The sequence below is a fragment of the Heterodontus francisci genome, unplaced genomic scaffold, assembly GCF_036365525.1.
Source record: "Heterodontus francisci isolate sHetFra1 unplaced genomic scaffold, sHetFra1.hap1 HAP1_SCAFFOLD_58, whole genome shotgun sequence".
Lineage (NCBI taxonomy): Eukaryota > Metazoa > Chordata > Chondrichthyes > Heterodontiformes > Heterodontidae > Heterodontus > Heterodontus francisci.
The window spans coordinates 1,985,336-2,009,058 of record NW_027142006.1 but is presented as its reverse complement, the minus strand read 5'-3'; the positions used below and the strand labels follow the sequence as shown (position 1 = coordinate 2,009,058).

At 45.2% G+C, this 23,723-nt stretch overlaps 2 protein-coding genes across 2 annotated transcripts in view; one reads left to right on the top strand and one right to left on the bottom strand.

The window, feature by feature from the left end:
* Window positions 1–5,480: 5,480 nt before the first annotated feature.
* LOC137365865 (histone H2B 5-like) lies at window positions 5,481–17,845 on the top strand. The gene is made up of 2 exons (XM_068028108.1): window positions 5,481–5,501; window positions 17,507–17,845. The coding sequence occupies exons 1-2, from the start codon at window positions 5,481–5,483 to the stop codon at window positions 17,843–17,845; spliced, it is 360 nt and encodes a 119-aa protein (XP_067884209.1).
* An 863-nt stretch (window positions 17,846–18,708) lies between these two features.
* The window catches only part of LOC137365864 (histone H2B 1/2-like), a 70,470-nt gene continuing 65,455 nt past the window's right edge, over window positions 18,709–23,723 (bottom strand). Inside the window, exon 2 of the mRNA XM_068028107.1 lies at window positions 18,709–19,053. Within this exon, the coding sequence (XP_067884208.1) occupies window positions 18,709–19,053 (345 nt within the window). The remainder of the gene's footprint in view (window positions 19,054–23,723) is intronic.

Sequence of the window (23,723 nt, the reverse complement as noted above, 5' to 3'; positions counted from 1 at the left end):
TCTTTGGGAACTGGGCTGACCGATCCTTTGTCCCCTTCACCGTCAGGTCAGACTACCTGAAGGTGCTGGGGATATGGTTCTGAAGGGCCGCGGCATGCACCAAAACCTGGAAGGAGCGAGTAGCCAGGGTACAACACAAGCTGAGCATGTGGGAGCAGCAACTCTCTCCATTATGGGTAAGAACCTGGTCCTCAGGTGCGAGGCGCTCACGTTGTTGCTGTAAGTGGCACAGGTCTGGCCCATACCCCATTCCTGCGCTGTGGCGATCACCCGAGTCATTTTCCGCTTCATCTCTGGATCCAAAATGGACCGGGTCCAAAGGGACATGATGTTCAAACCTCTGGATAAGGGTGGGCGTAATGTACCCAATATCACCCTCATCCTGATGACTACCTTCGTGTGCGGCTGCATCAAGCTGTGTGCAGATCCCCAATACGCCAACACCAAGTGTCACTACGTGCTGAGATTCTCTCTGTCCGCAGTGTTGTGAAGGAAGGACCTGGTCGCATTGCCGTGGAACGCTCCATCTAGTTGGACTGTGCCGTACCACCAATCATTCGTGGAACAGTTTCTGCGGAAAACACCTTTGACCACCAATCCATCAGGCAGTGGTCTGCACGGAATGTCCTCAAGGCCCTACGGGAAAAGGAGATGGTGGATGCTGTCGGATGGTTACCCGAGCAGACTGCCAAATCATTTGGCGGAATGCCTCATCACCAGAACTTTCCAACAAGCACCAAGATGTAGCTTGGCTGGTGGTGAGAAGTGCCCTCCCCGTCAGATCCTTCCTGCACGCCCGAAGTCTCACCCCCTCCGCACAATGCCCTCGAAGTGTCTGCGGTGGGGATCAGATGGTTGCCCAGCTTCTTCTGGAATGTGTCTTTGCAAAGCAGGTGTGGAAAGAGATGCATTGGTTTTTGTCGAGGTTCATCCCAAGCAGCTCTGCAACACAGAAGTCTGTGCTCTCCGGGCTGTCCCAAGGGACACACACCGAGATAACCACAACTGCTGCTGCAGGACTATCAATTCGGTGAAAGACACTCTTTGGTCTGCCCAAAACTTGGTGGTCTTCCAGCGCAAAGAGTTGTCCACCACCGAATGTTGCAGACTGGCACACTCGAAGGTCCAGGACTACGTGTTGAGGGACGCACTAAAGCTTGGGGCAGCCACAGCAAAGGCTCAATGGGGAAAGACCACCATGTAAGCTCCCCCCACCAAGTTGAACTGAGGGGCTGGATCCATGGAAAACCCCCACAAACTGTAGCGGGAAAATTTTCGTTTGCCATAAAATGTATATTGCATGAAAAATGAAATGGAAGGGTTGTGAGGCAACTCACTCCTGCATTGAAGGAAACTGACCTCCTTTGCACTGTTTGTATTTTGTGACTTGGTGCTGTTTGGAACTGTTTTGCAATGTATTTTTTGCAGATCTTTATGAATAAAGTATATTTTGGAAATAAAAAAAAACATTTGTGCAAGTAAGTGTTGTCAATTGCGGCTGCTTGAGCTCTGGGTTTGGAACTTGAGCAGCAGCTGGAGACACTGCTGTGCATTCATGAGGAGAGTTGCATGGAAAGCATGTTCATGATGAGAGAGAGATTCGAGATACAGCACTGAAACAGGCCCTTCGGCCCACCGAGTCTGTGCCGAACATCAACCACCCATTTATACTAATCCTACACTAATCCCACATTCCGACCAAACATCCCCACCTGTCCCTACATTCCCTACATTCCCTACCACCTACCGAGACTAGTGACAATTTATAATGGCCAATTTACCAATCAACCTGCAAGTCTTTTGGCTTGTGGGAGGAAACCGGAGCACCCGGAGAAAACCCACGCAGACAGAGGGAGAACTTGCAAACTCCACACAGGCAGTACCCGGAATCGAACCAGGGTCCCTGGAGCTGTTAGGCTGCGGTGCTAACCACTGCGCCACTGTGCCGCCCACAGTGGTTACCCCACAGGTTAAGAGTACGCAGGGAGAGAGGGAATGGGTGACCACAAGGCAGTCAAAAAGAATCAGGCAGGAAGTGCAGGACACCCCGAGTGCATCTCACTCTCCAACAGGTATTCAGTTCTGAATACGGAGGACAGTGATGCTTCACCAGGGGAGTGCAGCCAGATCCTAGTCCATGGCACCATGGGTGACTCAGCTGCAAAGGTGGGTACAGGGAAGATTGGAAAAGCCATAGTGATAGATGATTCAATAGTGAAGGGAACAATCAGCTATTTCTGTGGCCACAGACGTGAATCCAGGAATGGTGTGCTGCCTCCCTGGTGCCAGGGTCAAGGATGTCATTGAGCAGTTACAGAGCATCCTGAAGGGGGAGGGTGAACAGCCAGCATTTGTGGTCCACATCGGAACCACCAACATCGGTAGAAATAAGGATGTTGTGCTGCAGTCAGAATTTATGAAGCTAGGTAAGAAATTAGCAAGCAGGGCATCAAAGGTAGTAATCTCCGGTTTATTCCCTGTGCCACGTGCAAGTGAGTACAGGAATAAAAGGATAAGACAGATGAACGTGTGTCTGGAAAGATGGTGCTGGAGGGAGGGCTTTAGATTCTTGGGACAGGTCACACGGATTGCAGTTGAACAGAGCCTGGACAGAGTTCCTTGCGGGACATTTTGCAAGTGCTCTTGGCGAGGGTTTAAACTCATTTAGCAGGGGGATGGGAACCGGAAGGCATGGAAGGCAGAAAATTAATGGATGAGTCTGGAAGAAAGAGGAAACAAAGGTTAGAAAATTTAAAAAGAGTTTGGCAGTGCTCAAGCATATCTTTTTCAATGCAAGGAGTGTAGAAAATAAAGCAGATGAGCTGAGGGCACAAATAGACATGTGGCAGTATGATATCACAGCTATTACAGAAACATGGCTTAAAGAGGGACAGGAATAGCAGCTCAACATTCCTGGTTACAGGGTTTTCAGATGTGATAGGGAGGGGGATAAGAAAGGAGGGGGGGGGTGGCAGTTTTGCTCAAAGTAACTATTACAGCTGTGAAGACGGATGATATGTTGGAAGGTTTATCAAATGAGGCCGTATAGATTGAGCTGAGGAACAAAAAAGGGGCAATCACACTGCTGAGAGTGTGCTATAGACCCCCAAACAGGAGATAGAAGAGCAGATATGTAGGCAAATCTCTGAGAAGTGCAAGAACAATAGGGCAGTAATAGTAGGGGATTTTAACCACCCCAACATTGACTGGGATACTTTTAGTGTGAAAGAAATTGAGGGAGCAGAAGTCTTGAGGTGCATTCAGGAGAACTTATTTTAGCCAATATGCAGCAAGTCCAACAAGAGAGGGTGCAGTTTTAGATGTAGTTTTAGGAAATGAAGATAGGCAGGTGGAAGGAGTGGCAGTGGGAGAGCATTTTGGTGGTAGTGATCATAATTCAGTCAGTTTTAACATAATTATGTAAAGGACAAGGATAGAACTGGTGTTTAAGTTCTCAGTTGGGGCAAGGACAACTTTACTAAGCTGAGCAGTGAGTTAGCAAAAGTGGACTGGAAACAGCTACTTGAAGGTAAATCAATGTCAGAGCAGTGGGAAGCACTCAAAGGGGAGATTCCAGGGGTTCAGAGTCAATATGTTCCCACAAAGAAAAAGGGTGGGAAGGCCAAATCTAGAACCCCATGGATCTTAGAAGGTAGTATTATAAGGCAGTAACGGAAAGCTTATGCCCGACTCAGAGAACTCAATACTACTGAAAGCCGAGAGGTGTATCGAATGTGGAGGGGGGAAATCAACATTGAAATTAGGAAAGCTAAGAGAGGGCATGAAAGAATATTGGCAATCAAAATCAAGGTTCGCACAAAGATGTTTTATCAATACATTAACAGAAAAAGGATAACTATGGAAAGAGTATGGCCCATAAAAGATCATGAAGGTAACCTGTGTGTAGGGGCAGAAGATGTTGGCACTGTTCTTAATAAATACTTTGCATCTGTCTTCACAAAAGAGGGTGATGATGCAGATATTGGAGTTAAGGAAGAAGGGTATGAAGTATTGGATGTGATCAATAGAGGGAGAGAGGACATATTAGTGACAGGACATACAAATAGCATATTTGTAAGTTGATAAATCACTAGGGATGGATGCAATGTACCCCACGCTGTTAAAAGAAGCAAGAGAGGAAACAGCGGAAGGTTTGACCATCGTTTTCCAGACCTCACTGGATACAGGTGTGATGCTGGAGGATTGGAAGACTGCGAACATTGTACCTCTGTTTAAAAAGGGAGTGAGGGATAGACCGAATAATTACAGGACAGTCAGTCTAACCTCAGTAGTGGGAAAATTATTGGAATCTATTCTGAGTGACAGGATAAAATGTCACTTAGAAAGGCACAGATTAATCAAGGATAGTCAGCATGGATTTGTTAAGGGAAGATCTTGTCTGCCCAACTTGATTGAAATTTTGAAGAATTAACAAGGAAAATAGATGAGGGTAGTGCAGTTGATGTAGTCTACATGGATGTAAATGTAGGGGGCATGATCAAGAAGTTTGCAGATGACACAAAGATTGGCTGTTTGATAAATAGCAAGGAGGATAGCTGCAGGCTGCAGGAAGATCTTCATGGTCTGGTCAGATGCACAGAAAAATGACAAATGGAATTCAATCCAGAGAAGTGTGAGGTGATGCATTTGGGGAGGTCAAACAAGGCAAAGGAATACACGATTAACAGGAAAATGCTGAGAGGTGTAGAGAAAGTGAGGTACCTTGGAGTAAATGTCCACAGATCCCTGAAGGTCGCAGGACAGGTCGATAAGGTGGTAAGAAGACAATATGGAATCCTTTCCTTTATTAGCTGAGGTATAGAATATAAGAGCAGGGAGGTTATGCTGGAACTGTATAAATCATTAGTCAGGCCACAACTTGAGTACTGTGTGCAGTTCTGATCACCTCATTACAGAAAGGATGTAATTGCACTAGAGAGGGTACAGAGGAGATTTACGAGGATGTTGCCGGGACTGGAAAAATGCAGCTTTGAGGAAAGATTGGATAGGCTGGGGCTATTCTCCTTGGCACAGAGAAGACTGAGGGGAGATCTGACTGGCATGTACAAAATTTGTGGAGTCTGGATAGAATTGAAGTGAAGGGCCTGTTTACCTCAGCAAAGAGATCAGTGACTAAGGGAATAGATTCAAAGTGATTGGCAGAAAGATCACAGGGGAGATGAGGAAAATACTTTTTAGCCAGAGGGTGGTGGGGGTCTGGTGGAATTGATACTGTATTTTAGTTTCGTATTGCATCACTTTTTAGAATGGTATGTAATGTTTATATCAATCTACACTGATGGAATTGATTCTGTCTCTTTCAATTTCACAGTATGTGCGAGGTCTGAACTGGTATCAAATTTGTGTCTCAGCTTACAATATCTTTCAGCACCTTTGAAACATTCACTGCAATGAATGTTGTACTTGTATGCAACTTGTATTTCAGGGGACACTATGGGGATGTTTAAACATCCTTTATAATGAATGGGTGTGAGCTTTGGGTATGATATTTAATTTAAATCTCAGGATACATCACTAGGTTAGATTCTGTGCCATTCAATCAGTAGCGTGTGCCAATTCTATCTGATATTTAATTGCTAGCTCAGTCTGCATTAAATTTGACAGGCAGAGAGATCTGGGCGTACAGGTCCACATGTCACTGAAAGTGGCAACGCAGGTGGATAAGGTAGTCAAGAACATATGGCATGCTTTCCTTCATCGGTCGGGGCATAGAGTATAAAAATAGGCAAGTCATGCTGCAGCTGTACAGAACTTTAGTTAGGCCACACTTAGAATATTGCATGCAATTCTGGTCGCGACACAACCAGAAGGACGTGGAGGCTCTGGAGAGGGTACAGAAGAGGTTTACCAGGATGTTGCCTGGTCTGGAGGGCATTAGCTATGAGGAGAGGTTGGATAAACTCGGATTGTTTTCACTGGAACGACGGAGGTGGATTGGCGACATGATAGAGGTTGACAAAGATATGAGCGGCATGGACAGAGTGGATAGTCAGAATCTTTCTCCCTGGGTGGAAGAGTCAGTTACTCGGGGACATAGGTTTAAGGTGCGAGGGGCAAAGTTGAGAGGGATGTGCGAGGCAAGTTCTTTACACAGAGGGTGGTGAGTGCCTGGAACTTGCAGCCGGGGGAAGTGGTGGAAGCAGGTACGATAGCGACGTTTAAGAGGCATCTTGACAAATACATGAATAGGATGGGAAAAGAGGGATACGGACCCCGGAAGTGCAGAAGGTTTTAGTTCAGGCAGGCATCAAGATCGGCGCAGGCTTGGAGGGCCGAATGGCCTGTTCATGTGCTGTACTGTTCTTTGTTAGATTGACACATTGCATTTCAATCTGCTAGTGGGTGTGATTTTGACCTGGGATTGAAGTATCTGACTGTCAGTGGGACTCAATCGGGGTGAAATGGAAAACACTTCTTTCTCTCCTGCTTTGTTTGGTTGTTGGATTGAAAATGTGTTTCTGGAACTTGGGATCAATGTGAGCCTGACTATTTCTGCAATCTGAGACCAGGGAACTGATGAACTATCTGTCCCTCTGCAGTCTGAGTGATAATGTACCTACTGTGTGTGAGTGGAGCTGGCTGCTCTGTTCCTTGTGCCTCGAGTGCAGCAACCATCACATGCATCACAATATCTTCAAGTATTTGCCTGTATGAAGAAAAAAATATATCTGATAACTCAAGAACAGATGCGGTGCATAATATCAAAGAGGTCAATTTAATTTCTCAATCAATAATCATTAAGAACATCCACAAATAAAAACCGGTGTCATTATCTGCCTCCACTGAAGTACTGAAGCTCCCAGCTCCTGCATCGCAAGTGTTCTGGGCAGATCCATCCAGACAAAACACTGCACTGGGATCGTCCCAACTGCTCTATGCTCTACATATATTTCCAGCCATCCTGCTTCACATGCAAAAAATTTTTTTAAATGAAGCCCGATATGTATATCCCTCTATTCCTATCTCCACATACAATTGTTCATTTGTTCCACCTCCCCTTCAGTGCATCGATACTATTCACCCCAACCTCTCCCTGTGATAACAAATTCCAGATTCAAACCATTCACTGCGTAAATACATTTTTCATGAATTCCTCATTGGTTTTATGAATGACGATTTTATATTTTGGCTCTTGTTTCAGATGCCACCACAAGTGGAAGCATGTCCCCATGTACTCTATAAAAGCCCTTCACTATTTCCTCACTTTTTTCATTTGTTAGTGTGATGTAGGCATCACTGGCTATGCCAGCATTTGTTGCCCAATCCAAATTGCCCTTGACAAATTGGTGGTGAGCTGCCTTCTTGAGCCGCTGCAGTTCTTGAGATGTAGGAACACCAACAGTGCTGTTTGGAAGGGAGTTCCAGGATTTTTACCCAGCGACAATGAAGGAATGGCGATATCGTTCCAAGTCAGGATGATCTGTGAATTGGAGGGGAATTTGCAAGTGGTAGTGTTCCCTTGCAACTGCTGCCCTTGTCCTCCTCAGTAGTCGAAGTTCCAGGTTTGGAAGGTACTGTCAAAGGAGCTTTCGTGTGTTGCTGCAGTGCACCTTGTAGATGGTACGCGCTGCTGCCACTGTGCATCAGTGGTGAATGGGGTGATTGTTGAAGGTGGTGCTTGGGGGCAATCAAGCAGGCTACTTGAGTGTTGTTGGAGCTGTACTCATCCAGGCAAGTGGAGAGTATTCCATCATACTCCTGCATTGTGTCTTGTGAATGGTGGATAGGTTTGGGGAGACAGGAGGTAAGTTACTCACCACAGAGTTCCTAGCTTCTGACCTACTCTTGTAGCCACGGCATTTATGTGGCTGGTCCAGTTCAGTTTATGGTCAATGGTAACCCCCCCCCCCCCCCGCCCACACCCCCCGCCCCCAAATGTTGATGGTGGGGGATTCAGTGATGGTAATGCCACTGAACATCAAGAGGAGATGATTAGATTCTCTCTTGTTTGAGATGGTCATTGCCTGGCACTTATCTGACGCGAATGTTACTTGCCACTTATCAGCCGAAGCCTGGATGTTGTCCAGGTCTTGCTGCATCTGGGCACGGGCTGCTTCAGTCGCTGAGGAGTCATGAATGGTGCTGAACATTGCGCAATCATCAGTGAACATCCCCACTTTCGGCCTTGTGATGGAGGGAAGGTCATTGATGAAGCAGCTGAAGATGGTTGGGCCTAGAACACGAGCCTAAGGAATTCCAGCTGTAATGTCCTGAGACTGAGATGATTGACCTGAACAACCACAGCCATCTTCCTTAGTGCTAGGTATGACTCCAAACAGCAGAGGGTTTTGCTATGATTCCCATTTACACTAGTTTTGCTGTGGCTCCTTGGTGCCATTAATGGTCAAAGGTTGCCTTGATGTCAAGGGCAGTCACTCTCACCTCACAATGCAATGTTTCTTTAACTCTAAAATAAAAGCAAAATTCTGCAGATTCTGGAAATATGAAATTTAAAAAAACAAAAATGCTCAAAATACTCAACAGTTCAGGCAGCATATGTGGAGAGAGAAACAGAATTAACATTTCAGGTCTGTGTCCTTTCATCTTACAATATGTTTTATGTCCTGGTATGCAATGGTCAGGTTCATTCAGTTTGCAGTAATAATGTGTCTTCCACTCTGACTATTTGTGAGATTTGTGGAGTGGTGTGTAACATGGAGCTCAGTCTGCAGTCTGGGTACATTATTGAGATTAATTCTGTACTTTACAATCAGGTACTGTTTGTCTGTTCCATCTGACATTGAATTTGTAGTTCAGGCTGCTCTCTTGTGAGAGTGACACAGTGCCTTGCAATCTGATAGTGGGTGTGATTTTGGACTGGGATTGATGTACCTACGTGTCAGTGGGACTGAGTTGTGGTGAAATGGAAACAAGTTCAATCTTTCCTGCTCTGTCTGACTGTTGCATTGACTGTTGGTCTCTGGAACTTGGGATCAGTGCCGGTCTGACTACTTCTGCTGGTGGTGATTGTGGAACTGATGTCTCTGCTCTCTGTGAGTGATACTGTACTTACTGTGTGTGAGGAGCTGGCTGCACTTCCTCGTGTCGAGGAATCACGACATTTATTCTGCTTCCATCAAGTATTTGCCTGCAGAAAGGAAATGTATTGATTATAATTCAGGAAGAGATGTGGTAGAAGATACAAAAGTGACCAAAACAATTTTTCAATTAATAATCATTATGAACAATCACAAAGGAAACCCAGCAATACAAACAGAGTCAGTGTCTGATTCCACTGCAGTCCTGCAGCCCCCAGCTACTGCATACCAGGGGCTTTGGCCATTTTACAACAATTAAATGACATCCAGAAACAATCCACTGGGCCATGAATGGGACTGACCGACGGAACAGGGACTTTTACACAGGTCAGATTTCCAGTTCCCGCTCCCATGGTCTAACCGTTCAAGTGAAACCAAACAGCCACTGTTTAAAATGTGTCCTTCACACTTCTCACCTGGTGCCGATAATAGATTCTCTTTGTATAACTCCCCACATCCTGACTGTCCGCTTCTGTTCCCACACTTCACTGTCCAATAACAAGAAACTGTGGGAACAGGCTGGAGCGCTCTCTTTGCGCTGGCACGGACATGATTGGCCGAATGGCCTCATTCTGTGCCGGAATTTTTCCATGTTTCTGTTTGCAGAATTGTTTGCAGAAATCTGCGCCTGCGCTCCCCTCCCCCAGCACTGCCTGTGAGCGGAAGAAGATGGTTTAAAACAGCCGCCAATGGAGAGATCCCGGTCCCGGTGGAAGGGAGCAAACAGCAGCCTCGTTCCAGCAGCACATCGCTTTGGGAGCGTGTCCGCAGATAGACTCAGAGATCAGCATCGAGTCCGGGGCAAGTTCAGGGGCAGGCGGGGGCTGTTTGTTTGAGGCGGAGTGGAGCAGGAACTGGTCCCGGAACATGGAGTGAGTGGGGGAAGGGAGAGGCCATTCTCGGGTTGTGTGTGGACAAGGGGATGGAGACAGAATGGGAAGAAACTGTTACTGCAGTGCAGTCAAACAATGATAATATTTGTATGGCTGGGCTTCCTTTGTGGGCGTTTATAATTATTATGAGAGATTAAATTCATTAAAATCCTGTATCTTCTGTCTCACCAGTATTTGAATTATAAACATTCTTTTGTTTAAACAGACAAATAATTGAATGAACCAAAATAAATGTGATGTTTCCTCCACCAAGTTACATGGAAGAGTGTCACCAGCTCCTTCTCACACACAGTCCGTACATTATCACTCACAGAGTGCAGAGACACAGACAGGTCATCAGTTCCACAGTCTCCGACAGCAGAAACAGATCCAGAGACACATTTTCAATCCATCAATCAAATGGAGCAGGAGAGACGCACGTTGTTTTCATGTCACCCCAACTCAGTATCACTGACAGCTAGATTCACAAATCCCAGTCCAAATTCTCACCCACTATCAAATTATCAGTGTGTCAATCCCACAATAGAGCAACCTCAGTTACAAATTAAATGCACATAGAACTGACACATGGTTGCTGTTTCAAAGTTACAGAAATAACCTCAATGAAGTGCTCCGAGATTCAAGTTAAATACCAGCCTAATATTTACACGGGTTTTGACTTTATTATCAGTATTAATTCCCATAATGTGTCCAGACATATACATTAGATACAAATCTCAAGTGCATAATCAGATTGCAGAGGTACAAACTCAGATTCCACTTTAAAACTCATCCGGATTGTGAAACTAAAAGATACAATATAAATTTGATTAGTATAGTTTGAGCTATAAATTACATACCAGTCCTAAAACCTCATATAGTGTCAGATGGAAGATACTGTACAATTCCAGACTGAGCTCATTTTATATGCAACTCCAAGATTCTCACTCAGAGTTAGACTGAATGGCACTGATCAAATTGATGAGTGCAGCCTGAGTTACACTTGCACATCAATCCTGTATCAGATTGTAGGATACATTATATTTCACTATTGTGTTCACAGTGACAGATACTATTTAATACTGGGCAAAACCTCAAACAGGATTTATGTATCTGCCTGTCTGCTTAAAACCTACCACATCAATGGCCTGTTGATGTGCTGAATTGTTATGTAGAATAAATCCAGACTTGCACCAGTCCCAGTGACGGAAGGTTATATAATGAATCCCACAATCACACAGAGTACCAGACACTGACAGTTAGAGAGTGATTTTGAAACACATGCTCAGTGCCAGATGCTGAAAGGTATAGGTTGATTTCTGCACTCACTGACAGTACCTCAGCCTGAGTCATCTAAAGCAACCTAACACAGAAATAGTAGCACTGAGAGATTGAGAAAGAGTCCAAAACTCAGAGTAACAGACACTGATAGACACAATCTGAAAACTGCACGCACATGGATATAGTATTGGCTAACTCACAAGAAACAGAGTGGGGATAATTGGGGAATTGTCAAATTGGCAAACTGTAACTAATGGAGTGCCACAGAGATCAGTGCTGGTGCCTCAATCTTTATGGTCTTTATTAATAACTTGCATGAAGGGACCGAGTGTAAATCCAAATTTATGGATGGTACAACGATAGGTAGGAAAGCAAGTTGTGAGAAGGACACACAGTGTCTGCAATGAGATATAGATAGGTTAAATCAGTGGGCAAAAGTTTAGCAGATGGAGTATAATATGGGAAAATGTAAGATTGTCTACTTTGGCAGGAAGAATAGAAAAACAGAATATTACCAAGGAATCTGTGTGTCCAGGTACATGAATTACAAAAAAGTTAGCATGCAGCTATAGCAAGTAATTAGGAAGGCAACTGGAATGTTGGCATTTTTAGAGAGGGGAATGGAGTTTAAAAGTAGGGAAGATTTGCTGTAACTGTACAGGGCATTAGTGACATCCCAACTAAAGTACTCCACACAGTTGTGGTCTCCTTACTTAAGGAGGGCTATACTTGCATTGGAATCAGTTCAGAGAAGGTTCACTCGGCTGATACTTGGGAAGTTGGATTGTCTTATGAGAAAAAGTTGAGCAGGTTGGGCCTATACTCACTGGAGTTTAGAAGATTGAGAGGTGATCTTATTGAAACCTATAAGATTCTCAGTGGGCTGGACAGGTAGATGCTGAGAGGATGTTTCTCCTTGTGGGGGAATGTAGAATTAGGGACCACAGTTTCAAGATAAGTGGCCTCCCATTCAAGAAGGAGATGAGGAGGAATTTCTTCGCTCAGAGGGTTGTTCATCTTTGGAATTCTGTTCTCCAGAGGACTGTGGAGGCTGGGTCATTGAATATATTCAAGGCTGTGATAGACAGATTTTTGATCTCCAAGGGAGTCAATGGTCATGGGCGCAGGCAGGAAAGTGGAGTCAAGGCCACAATCAGAACAACCCCGATCTTACTGAATGGCGGAGCAGGCTCGATGGGCCAAATGGCCATCTCCTGCTCCTATTTTGTATCTTTTTATCTTCTTACACACACACACACACACACACACACACACACACACACACTCAACCAGTGTGTGGCAGTGGATCCAGAATTAATCCCACTTTCGTACAAAATACCAGAGACTGAAAGGTACAGAATAAATCCCACAGATACATACAGTATGACTGACAGGTACAGAATGAATCCCATGCTCACACACAGCACCAGGGATTGAAAGATACATGTGATTCCCACCCTCACAGAACAATATCAGACTGAGTTACAGAATGATTTCCACATTCACATCGAGCACCACTGACTGCTAATTAATTCATCCCACAATCACACACACTACCAGAGGCCGACAGATACAGAATGTATTGCACACTTTCACAAAGTACCAGTGAGTGACAGGTACAGAACGAATCCCACATTCACAAACTGTACTAGAGAATGGCAGATCCAGTACCAATGACCAATTCAGAATGAACTCCAAATTTACACATGACACTAGAGATGGAGAGAATTAATTCCACATTCACACTCTGCGAGAGACTGATAGTTACAAAATGGATCCAGAACATGCAGACAGTGCCAGAGACTGACAGTTACAGAATGAAGTAAACACTCACATACAGTACCAGAAATGACAGAAATGGAATTGATACCACACATAAATGTGATACCAGAGATGGAGCATAAAGAATGAATCACACACACACACAACAAGAACAGAGATAGAGTTATACAGAATGAATCACACACACACACAACAAGAACAGAGATAGAGTTATACAGAATGAATCTCACGCTCATGTACAGGACAACAGATTAACAGGTAAACAATCACCCTCAAACACACATACATTACCAAGGGTCAGTTCAGAATGACTGCAAAACTCAAATAATGTGTTCGAGGTTGAAAGATGCAGATGAATACAAAACTCACACACAAGATACTCATCGATACAGCCTGAAAACTGCACTCAAACACAGTGCAAGGGACCGACAGATACTGAATGAATCCCACACTCATATTCAATACCAGAGACTGACAGATGCAGAATGGATGTCACACTAAACTTCTTCTTCGGAACTCCCTCAGGAATGAGGATGACTTTCTTCCACTCCAGGGTTGTGGTTCATTAGGCAAGTGAATAGTCCAATTCTTGATCCACACACTCGGCCACAGGTGGGGCAGATGGTGCTTGGTGAGGTGGGTGAATGGGATTCTCCAATTTCCAAATACTCCTTCCACTCTTTGCATTTGGTTGCTTCCTGGGCATGTCGACGAATTTCAAACTGGCTGGCACCTTCGCGGATGCTTCTTCTCCATTTTGGGTGGTCTCAGGCAAGAGATGCCCATGAATCAGTGCAGATGTCAGGGCTTTTCAGCATGTCTTGAAGGAAATTCTTGTAATGTTTCCTCTGCCCTCCTGGTAGCTTCTTGCCCTGATGGAGTTCAGAGTAGAAAGCTTGTTTTGGGACTCTGGCGTCAGGCATGGGGATGATGTGGCCCGTCCAACATAACTGACTAGCCATGACCAGTGTCTCGATACTGGGGATGTTGGCCTGAGAGAGGACACTGATATTGCAGCGCCTGTCCTGCAACTGAATTTGCAGGATCTTGCGGAATCACCACCGGTGATATCTCTCCAGGGCTTTGAGATGTCTGCTGTACAGTATCCATGTTTCTGACACATACAGGAGGGCAGGTAACACTGCAGCCATGTCAACCATGAGCTTGGTGTCTGATTTAAGTTCTTTGTCATCAAACATTATTTTCCTCAGAGGACTGAAGGCTATGCTGACACACTAGACGTGATGCTGAGTGTCATTGTCGATATCTGCCCTTGGTGACAGGAGGTTCCCAAGGTATGAGCAGTGATCCACATTGCCCACTGGTTTACCGTGGATCTTGATAGTCGAGGGGCAGTGTCGGGGAGCAGGCTGGGAGAGGACCTCTGTCTTCTGGATGTTTTGCTTAAGGCCAATTATTTCATACACCTCCGGAATTGCATTGATCAGGATTTGACGCTTGGCCTCTGAGTGTGCGCATACGCAGGCGTCGTCAGCATACTGCAGCTTGATGACAGAGGTTGGAGTGGCCTTACATCTGGACTGGAGGCAACATCGGTTAAATAGTTTCCCTCTCGTCCTGTAGAGTAGATCTACACATGCGACCTAAAGAACAGCTGATGGGCTGAAAGAACACTGGAACAACAAAAACGTGCTGACAGCCACGACATGTGAGGATTCTTCAGCACAGTCAAGACCATTTATGGCCCAAATTACCAAGGACCTACCCTACTGAGAGTAAAGAATGGAGTGACACTGATCAAGGTCAGAGAGGCAATCAGCACTCGTTGGAAGTAGCACTTTGAAGATCTCCTCAATCGCAACTCAGTCCTTGATGCAAGTGCCCTTGACCGCATTCCACAGCATGCTACCCACCGTGCTGTCAGCACAATCCCAGGCTGACAGAGATTGAAAAGGACATCTGACAGCTAAAAAACAATAAGGCCGCTGGCATAGATGGAATTCCCATCAAAATTCTAAAATCTGGCAGAGAAGCACTCTTGACACAAATACGCTGTCTCATTTCCCTCATTTGGAAGGAGGAGAGTTTGACAGGGGATCTCCGAGAAATTGGAATAGTGATCATCTTTGAAGAAGGTGACAAGACTGACTGTGGTAACTACAGAGGGGTATCCCTGCTGTCCACCACAAGGAAGGCCATCACAAGAGTCCTTCTCAACTGCCTCCTCCCCGTGGCTGAAGAGCTCCTCCTGGAATCACAATGTGGATTCTGTCCATCAAGTAGCACAATGGACATGATCTTCACAGCAAGACAACTCCAAGAAAATGTAGGGAGCAGCAGCAACCTTTATACCTGGTTTTCTCTGACCTGACAAAGGCCTTCGACCCCACCAACCAGGAGGGATTATGGAACGTCCTCAAATTTGGCTGCCCAGAGAAATTCATCATCATCCTCTGACGACTGCATGATGACATGCAAGCTGTAATCCTTCCAACGGACCTACCACTGACCCAATCCCAATGCAAACTGGGGTCGAGCAAGGCTGTGTCATCGCACCAATGCTCTTTTCCATCATCCTTGCCACAACACTCCACCTCATCTCCTCATACTCACAGTACCAGAGACTGACAGATACAGAATGGATGTCACACTCACAGTACCAGAGACGAACATATACAGAATGGATGTCACACTCACAGTACCAGAGACTGACAGATACAGAATGGATGTCACACTCACAGTACCAGAGACTAACAGATACAGAATGGATGTCACACTCACAGTCCTAGAGTCTGATAGATACAGAATAAATCCACACAGCACCGGAGACTTCTTTTCTTCTTCTTTGGCATCCTTGTCTCGAGAGACAATGGGTAAGCGCCTGGAGCTTGTCAGTGGTTTGTGAAGCAGCACCTGGAGTGGCTATAAAGGCAAATTCTAGAGCGACAGACTCTTCCACAGGTGCTGCAGGTAAAATTGGTTGTCGGGGCTGTTACACAGTTGTCTCTCCCCTTGAGCCTCTGTCTTTTTTCCTGCCAACTGCTAAGTTTCTTCGACTCAACACACTTTAGCTCCGCATTTCTGGCTGTCCGCCAGCTCTGGTGATCACTGGCAACTGACTCCCACGACTTGTGATCAATGTCACAGGACTTCATGTCGTGTTTGCAAACGACTTTAAAGTGGAGGCATGGACGGTCGGTGGTTCTGATACCAGTGACGAGGTTGTTGTACAATGTGTCCTTGGGGATCCTACCATCTTTCATGCGGCTCATATGGCCAAGCCATCTCAAGCGCCGCTGGCTCCGTAGGCTGTATAGGCTGGGGATGTTGACCGCCTCAAGGACTTCTGTGTTGGAGATACGGTCCTGCCACCTGATGCCAAGGATTCTCCAGAGGCAGCAAAGATGGAATGTATTGAGACGTCGCTCTTGGCTGACATACGTTGTCCAGGCCTCGCTGCCGTAGAGCAAAGTACTGAGAACACAGGCTTGATACACTTGGACTTTTGTGTTCCGTGTCAGTGTGCCATTTCCCCACACTTACTTGGCCAGTCTGGACATAGCAGTGTTCTCGCACCTACACTGTTTGGGATCTTCTTCTCCCTGCTGCTCTCACATGCGTTCAAGTCTTCAGAAGAAGGAATTTTCCTCCAAGATCAGATGGCAGTTTGTTCAACCTTGCCCGTCTAAGAGCGAAGACCAAAGTACAGAAAGTCCACATCAGGGAACTCCTCTTTGCTGACGATGCTGCATTAACATCCCACACTGAAGAGTGTCTGCAGAGACTCATTGACAGCATTGCGGCTGCCTCCAACGAATTTGGCCGAACCATCAGCCTCAAGAAAACGAACATCATGGGACAGGACATTATAAATACTCCATCCATCAATATGGGCGAACACGCTCTGGAAGTGGTTCAAGAGTTCACCTATCCAGGCTCAACTATCACCAGTAACCTGTCTCCCGATGCAGAAGTCAACAAGCACATGGGAAAGGCTTCCAATGCTATGTCCAGACTGGCCAAGAGAGTGTGGGAAAATGGCGCACTGACACGGAACCAGACACTGAGAGCTACCAAATTACATAACACACTCAAACACAGTAGCAGAGAGTAAAATAAACGGAATTAATTGCACACTCACATGCAATAGCAGAGACACAACGACACAGAATCAGTCAAAAAGTGTCCTCCCAACAACAGCCAGGACATTTCCAGGGAGCTTTACACAGGGATCGGCTGTTTTACTGTCAACTGGGACTGGAGAGAGTCTTTGTGAAATATACTTACGGATTGCAGTAAGGGTGTTTGTGATTGGTTGCAAATATTTATTCTGATTGGATGGCGGAAGACACCAATTAGGCAATTTCAATATAAAACTGTTTAGACATCACTCCCAATCACCCAATCACAATCTTTACTTTCCCCCATCCCTCATTAGCACAGAGCTGTGGGATTGTCTATTTAATCCGCACTCGGAAGGGGTTTGGTTTATTTCTGTGTCTGCAATTGGATCTGAAGATGGTTGAGGAGAAGAAGAAAGCAGCTGCTAAGAAGGGCGCCAAGAAAACTGTGAGAAAACCGTCAGCAAAGGGCGGCAAGAAGCGGAGAAAGTCGAGGAAGGAGAGTTACTCCATCTGCATAGTGATGAAGCAGGTTCACCACGACACCGGCATCTCCTCCAAGGCCATGAGCATCATGAACTCGTTTCTGAACGATATTTTCGAGCGCATCGCGGGTGAGGCTTCCCGCCTGGCCCATTACAACAAGCGCAGCACCATCAGCTCCCGGGAGATCCAGACCGCCGTGTGCCTGCTGCTGCCCGCGGAGCTGGCCAAGCACGCCGTGTCGGAAGGGACAAAGGCGGTGACCAAGTACACCAGCTCCAAGTAAAACTGCACAATGGACTGAAAAACATCCCAAACACAACGGCTCTTTTAAGAGCCACCCACAATCTCTGAAAAAGCTACATCATCTCTATGGTATCAATTTGTTTTTTTCATGAAGAGTCTGGAACTTTCCAATTGCCTTTGTGATCTCTGTTATAACCCCATGGATTCTGGGTGATTTACTTTCACTGTTGAGATCTTTGTGTCTCTACTTAATTCCGTGTAAATTAATGACTGATCACTGACCCCATGTTCGCTTTGATCTCGGACGCGCGTTCATTTTCGCTATTGTACTATTTCGTCAATCAGCTGACAGATCAGTTCTCAGTCACTTGTTTCCCTTGTTCAAGCTCGGCCTCAATAATTGATAAGTACATTTTCTAGAAACCCCGCTGTTGTAGGAAACCTCAGTCTCACATTTCAACTCCTGACAATAAAACACTTTCTCTCCACTTTTGTCTCCCACAAATAGGTTAAATCTAGAATCAGTGATGCGGTATCTTGACAAAGATTGACCTGAAATGTGTCCGCTTCCAGAATGCTGTGAATGAGACTTTCTGCCGCCGCTTACAGACTGTTTCAAAAAGGACGGAGAATAGTCCGAGATCAAAGCGTACATGGGGTCAGTGATCAGTAATTAACTTACGCCGCATTATTAAGCAGAGACAGAAAGATCTGACGAAATCACCCAGAATCCATGGGGTTAAAAGAGATCAGAAAGGCAATTAGAAAGTTCCAGACTCTTCGAATAAAAAAACAAAACAAATCAAAACCAGAGAGATGATGTTGTAGCTTTTTCAGAGAGATTGTGGGTGGCTCTTAAAAGAGCCGTTGTGTTTGGGATGTTTTTCAGTCCATTGTGCAGTTTTACTTGGAGCTGGTGTACTTGGTCACCGCCTTTGTCCCTTCCGACACGGCGTGCTTGGCCAGCTCCCCGGGCAGCAGCAGGCGCACGGCGGTCTGGATCTCCCGGGAGCTGATGGTGCTGCGCTTGTTGTAATGGGCCAGGCGGGAAGCCTCACCCGCGATGCGCCCGAAAATATCGTTCACAAACGAGTTCATGATGCTCATGGCCTTGGAGGAGATGCCGGTGTCGGGGTGAACCTGCTTCATCACTTTGTAGATGTAGATGGAGTAACTCTCCTTCCTCGACTTTCTCCGCCTCTTACCGCCCTTTGCTGATGGTTTACTCACAGTTTTCTTGGCGCCCTTCTTCGCAGCTGCTTTCTTCTTCTCCTCAACCAACTTCAGTTTCAATTTCAGACACAGAAATAAACCAAACCCCTTCCGAGTGCGGATTAAATAGACAATCCCACAGCTCTATGCTAATAAGGGATGGGGGAAAGTAAAGATTGTGATTGGGTGATTGGGAGTGATGTCACAATGGGTTAATATTGTCATACTATAATTGGTGTCCTTCACCATCCAATCACATTCAAACTTTGCAGCCAATCACAAACATTCGTACTGCAATCAGGAAGTATGTTTCACAAAGACTCTCTCCAGCTCCAGTTTACATTGAAAGAGCCGCTCGCTGTGTCAAGCTCTCTGGAAATGTTCTGCATGTTGTTGAAAGGACGCTTATTGATGATTCTGTGTCGTTGCTATTGCATGTGAGTGTGCAATTAATTCCATTTCTTTTATTCTCTGCTCCTGTGTTTGATTGCGTTCTGTCATTCAGCAGTTCTCAGTCTCTGGTGCTGTATGGATTTATTCCGTATTTATTTATTTCGAGATATATTATAAATTGTCCCTAGTATAGGTAGGTGGTAGGGAAACACAGGGACAGGTGGGGATGCGGTAGGAATATGGGATTAGTGTAGGATTAGTATAAAATGGGTGGTTGCTGGTCGGCACAGACTCGGTGGGCCGAAGGGCCTGTTTCATTGCTGTATCTCTAAACTAAACTAAAACAAATAGCACTGAAACAGGCCCTTTGGCCCACCGAGTCTGTGCCGACCAACAACCACCCATTTATACCAACCCTGCAGTAATCCCAACCTACACTAGGGGCAATTTACAATGACCAATTTACCTATCAACCTGCAAGACTTTGGCGCTGGGAGGAAACCGGAGCACCCGGCGAAAACCCACGCGGTCACAGGGAGAACTTGCAAACTCCGCACAGGCAGTACCCAGAATCGAACCCGGGTCCCTGGAGCTGTGAGGCTGCAGTGCTAACCACCGCACCACTGTATCTTTCAGATTCTGATACTGTGTTTGAGTATGACATCCATTCTGTATCTGTCAGTCTCTGTTGCTGTGTTTGAGTGTGAGGAGTTGAGGCGGAGTGTTGCGGCGAGGAAGATGGAAAAGAGCGTTGGTGCGATGACACAGACTTAGTTGACCCCAGTTTGCATTGGGATTGGGTCAGTGGTAGGTCCGTTGGGAAGGATTTCAGCTTGCATGTCATCATGCAGTCGTTGGAGGTTGGTGACGAATTTTTCCGGCAGCCAAATTTGAGGAAGACGTTCCATAATCCCTCCTGGTTGGTAGAGTCGAAGGCCTTTGTCAGGTCAGAGAAGACCAGGTAGAAAGGTTGCTGCTGCTCCCTACATTTTCTTGGCATTGTCTTGCTGTGAAGATCATGTCCACTGTGTCTCTTGATGGACAGAATCCACATTGTGATTCCAGTGGGAGATCTTCAGCCACGAGGTGGAGACAGTTGAGAAGGACTCTTGTGATGACCTTCCCTGTAGTGAACAGCTGGGATACCCCTCTGTCATTACCACAGTCGGTCTTGTCACCATTTTTGGTGATGATCACAATGACAGCATCTCAGAGATCCCTGGCATGCTCTTGTCCTTCCAGCTGAGGGAAATGAGACCATGTATTTGTGTTAAGTGTTCTTCTCTGTCGTATTTTAGATTTTCAGAGGGAATTCCATCTCTGCCGGTGGCCTTCATTTATTTTTTTTACCTGTTAGATTGCCTTTTCAATTTCTGTTGGGCTGGGATTGTGCTGACGTCATGGTGGGTATCATGCTGTGGAATGTGGAACTTGCATCAAGGACTGAGATGCGATTGAGAAGATCTTCAAAGTGCTACTTCCAACGAGTGCTGACTGCCTCTCTGACCTTGATCAGTGTCACTCCATTCTTTACTCTCAGTAGGGTAGGTCCTTGGTAATTTGGGCCATAAATGGTCTTGATGGTGCTGAAGAATCCACACATGTCGTGGCTGTCAGCAAGTTGCTGTATTTCCTGCACTCTTTCAGCCCATCAGCTGTTCTTTAGTTTGTGTAAGCAGATCTACTCTACAGGACGAGAGGGAAACTATTGAAACTACATTGCCTGCAGTCCTGAAGCAAGGCCACTCCAACATCTGTCATCGGGCTGCAGTATGCTGACAATGCTTGCATATGCGCACACTCAGAGGCCAAGCTTCAAACCCTCATCGATGCATTCATGGAGGCGCATGAAAGAATTGGCTTGAAGCAAAACATCCGGAAAGCTAAGGTCCTCTGCCAGCCTGCTCCCCGACACTGCCCCCGATTATTAAGATCCACGTCGAATCACTGGACAATGTGGATCACTGCTCATACCTTGGGAACCTCCTGTCAACAAGGGAAGATATCGACAATGACACTCAGGATCGCTTCCAGAAGGCCATGTGGCCCATAAATCCTGCTCTGCCATTCAATAAGATCATGCCTGTTCTGATTTAGGCCTTAATTCCACTTTCCTGCCTGTGCCCATTGACCAATGACTCCCTTGTACATCAAAAAATCTGTCTATCACAGCCTTGAACATATTCAATGACCCAGCCTCCACAGTCCTCTGGAGAACAGAATTCCAAAGATGAGCAACCCTCTGACAGAAGAAATTCCTCCTCATCTCTTTCTTGAATGGGAGACCACTTATCTTGAAACTGTGGCCCATAATTCTACATTCCCCCACAAGGAGAAACATCTTCCCAGCATCTACCTGTCCAGCCCACTGAGAATCTTATAGGTTTCAATAAGATCACCTCTCAATCTTCTAAACTCCAGTGAGTAGAGGCCCAATCTGCTCAACTTATTCTCACAAGTCAACCCTTCATCCCAGGAATCAGCCTAGTGAACATTCTTTGAACTGATTCCAATACAAGTATATCCCTCCTTAAGTAAGGAGACCAAAACTGTATGGAGTACTTTAGTTGGGATGCCACTAATGCCCTGTACAGTTACAGCAAAACTTCCCTACTTTTATACTCCATTCCCCTTGCGAAAAATTCCAACATTCCATTTGCATTCCTAATTACTTGCTGTACCTTCATGCTAACTTTTCTGTAATTCATGTACCTGGCACCCAGATCCCTCAGTACAGCAGCATTCTGCAGTCTCTCTATGTAAGTAATATTCTGTTTTTCTATTCTTCCTGCCAAAGTAGACAATCTCACATTTTCCTTTATTATACTCCATCTGCCAAACTTTTGCCCACTGACTTAACCTATCTATATCTCTTTGCAGACACTTTATGTTCTCCTCACAACTTTCTTTCCTACCTATCTTTGTACCACCCATAAATTTGGCAACGGTACACTCAGTGCCTTCATGCAATTATTAATATAGACCATAAATAGTTGAGGCACCAGCACTGATCCCTGTGACATTCCATTAGTTACAGTTTTCCAATCTGAAAATGCCCCATTTGTCCCCACTCTCTGTTTCCTGTGAGTTAGCCAATCTTATATCCATGTGTGTGTAGTTTTCAGTTTGTATCTATCAGTGTATGGTACTCTATGTGAGTTTTGGACTCTTTCTTACTCTCTCACTGCTAGTTTTTGTGTGTTAGGTTGCTTTAGATGACTCAGGCTGAAGTACTGTGAGTGAGTGCAGTAATCAACCTATATCTTTCAGCATCTGGCACTGAGCATGTGTTTCAGCATCACTATCTATCTGTCAGTATCTGGTACTCTGTGTGAGTGTGGGATTCATTATATAATCCTCCGTCCCTGGGACTGATGGCAAGTCTGGATTTATTCTACATAAAATGTCAGCACAGCAACAGGCCACTGATGTGGTAGGTTTTAAGCAGACAATATATTTGAGGTTTTGCTCAGTATTAAATATCTGTCACTGTGAACACAATAGTGAAAGATAATGTATCCTACAATCTGATACAGGATTGGTGTGCAAGTGTAACTCAGGCTGTACTAATCAATTTGATCAGTGCCATTCAGTCTGAGTGAGTATCTTGGACTTGCATGTAAAATGAGCTCAGTCTGGAATTGTACAGTATCTTCCATCTGACACTATGAGGTTTTAGTACTGGTATGTAATTTATAGCTCAGACTATACTGATCAAATTTATAATGTATCTTTTAGTTTCACAATCCGGATGAGTTTTAAACTGGAATCTGAGTTTGGATCTCAGGTTATACTATATTTCAGAATCTCTCAATCTGATTATGGACTTGAGTCTAATGTATATGTCTGGAAACATGATGGGAATTAATACTGATAATAAACTCATAACCTGTGTAAATATTGGGCTGGTATTTAACTTGAATCTCAGAGTACATTATTGAGGTTAATTCTGTAACTTTGAAACAGGAACCACGTGTCAGTTCTCTGTGTGTTTAATTTGTAGCTGAGGTTGCACTATTGTGGGATTGACACACTGATAATTTGATTGTGGGTGAGATGTTGGACTGGGATTTATGTATCTACCTGTCAGTGGTAATGAGTTGGGGTGACATAGAAACAACGTCTGTCTTTCCTGCTCTATTTGATTGATGGATTGAAAATGTATCTCTGGAACTATTTCTGCTGTCTGAGACTGTGGAACTGATGACCTGTCTGTGTCTCTGCGCTCTGTGAGTGATAATGTACGTATTGTGTGTGAGAAGGATCTGGTGGCACTCTTCCTTGTAACTTGGGTGGAGGAAATAGCCCATTTA

What these genes read in the sequence shown, in the direction of transcription:
- LOC137365865 (XM_068028108.1), top strand. Translation starts at nt 5,481, where the DNA reads ATGAATGGGTGTGAGCTTTGG. An exon ending in TGAATGGGTGTGAGCTTTGG is followed by an intron (nt 5,502 to 17,506) that starts GTATGATATTTA and finishes GCAGCTGCTAAG; the next exon opens with AAGGGCGCCAAGAAAACTGT.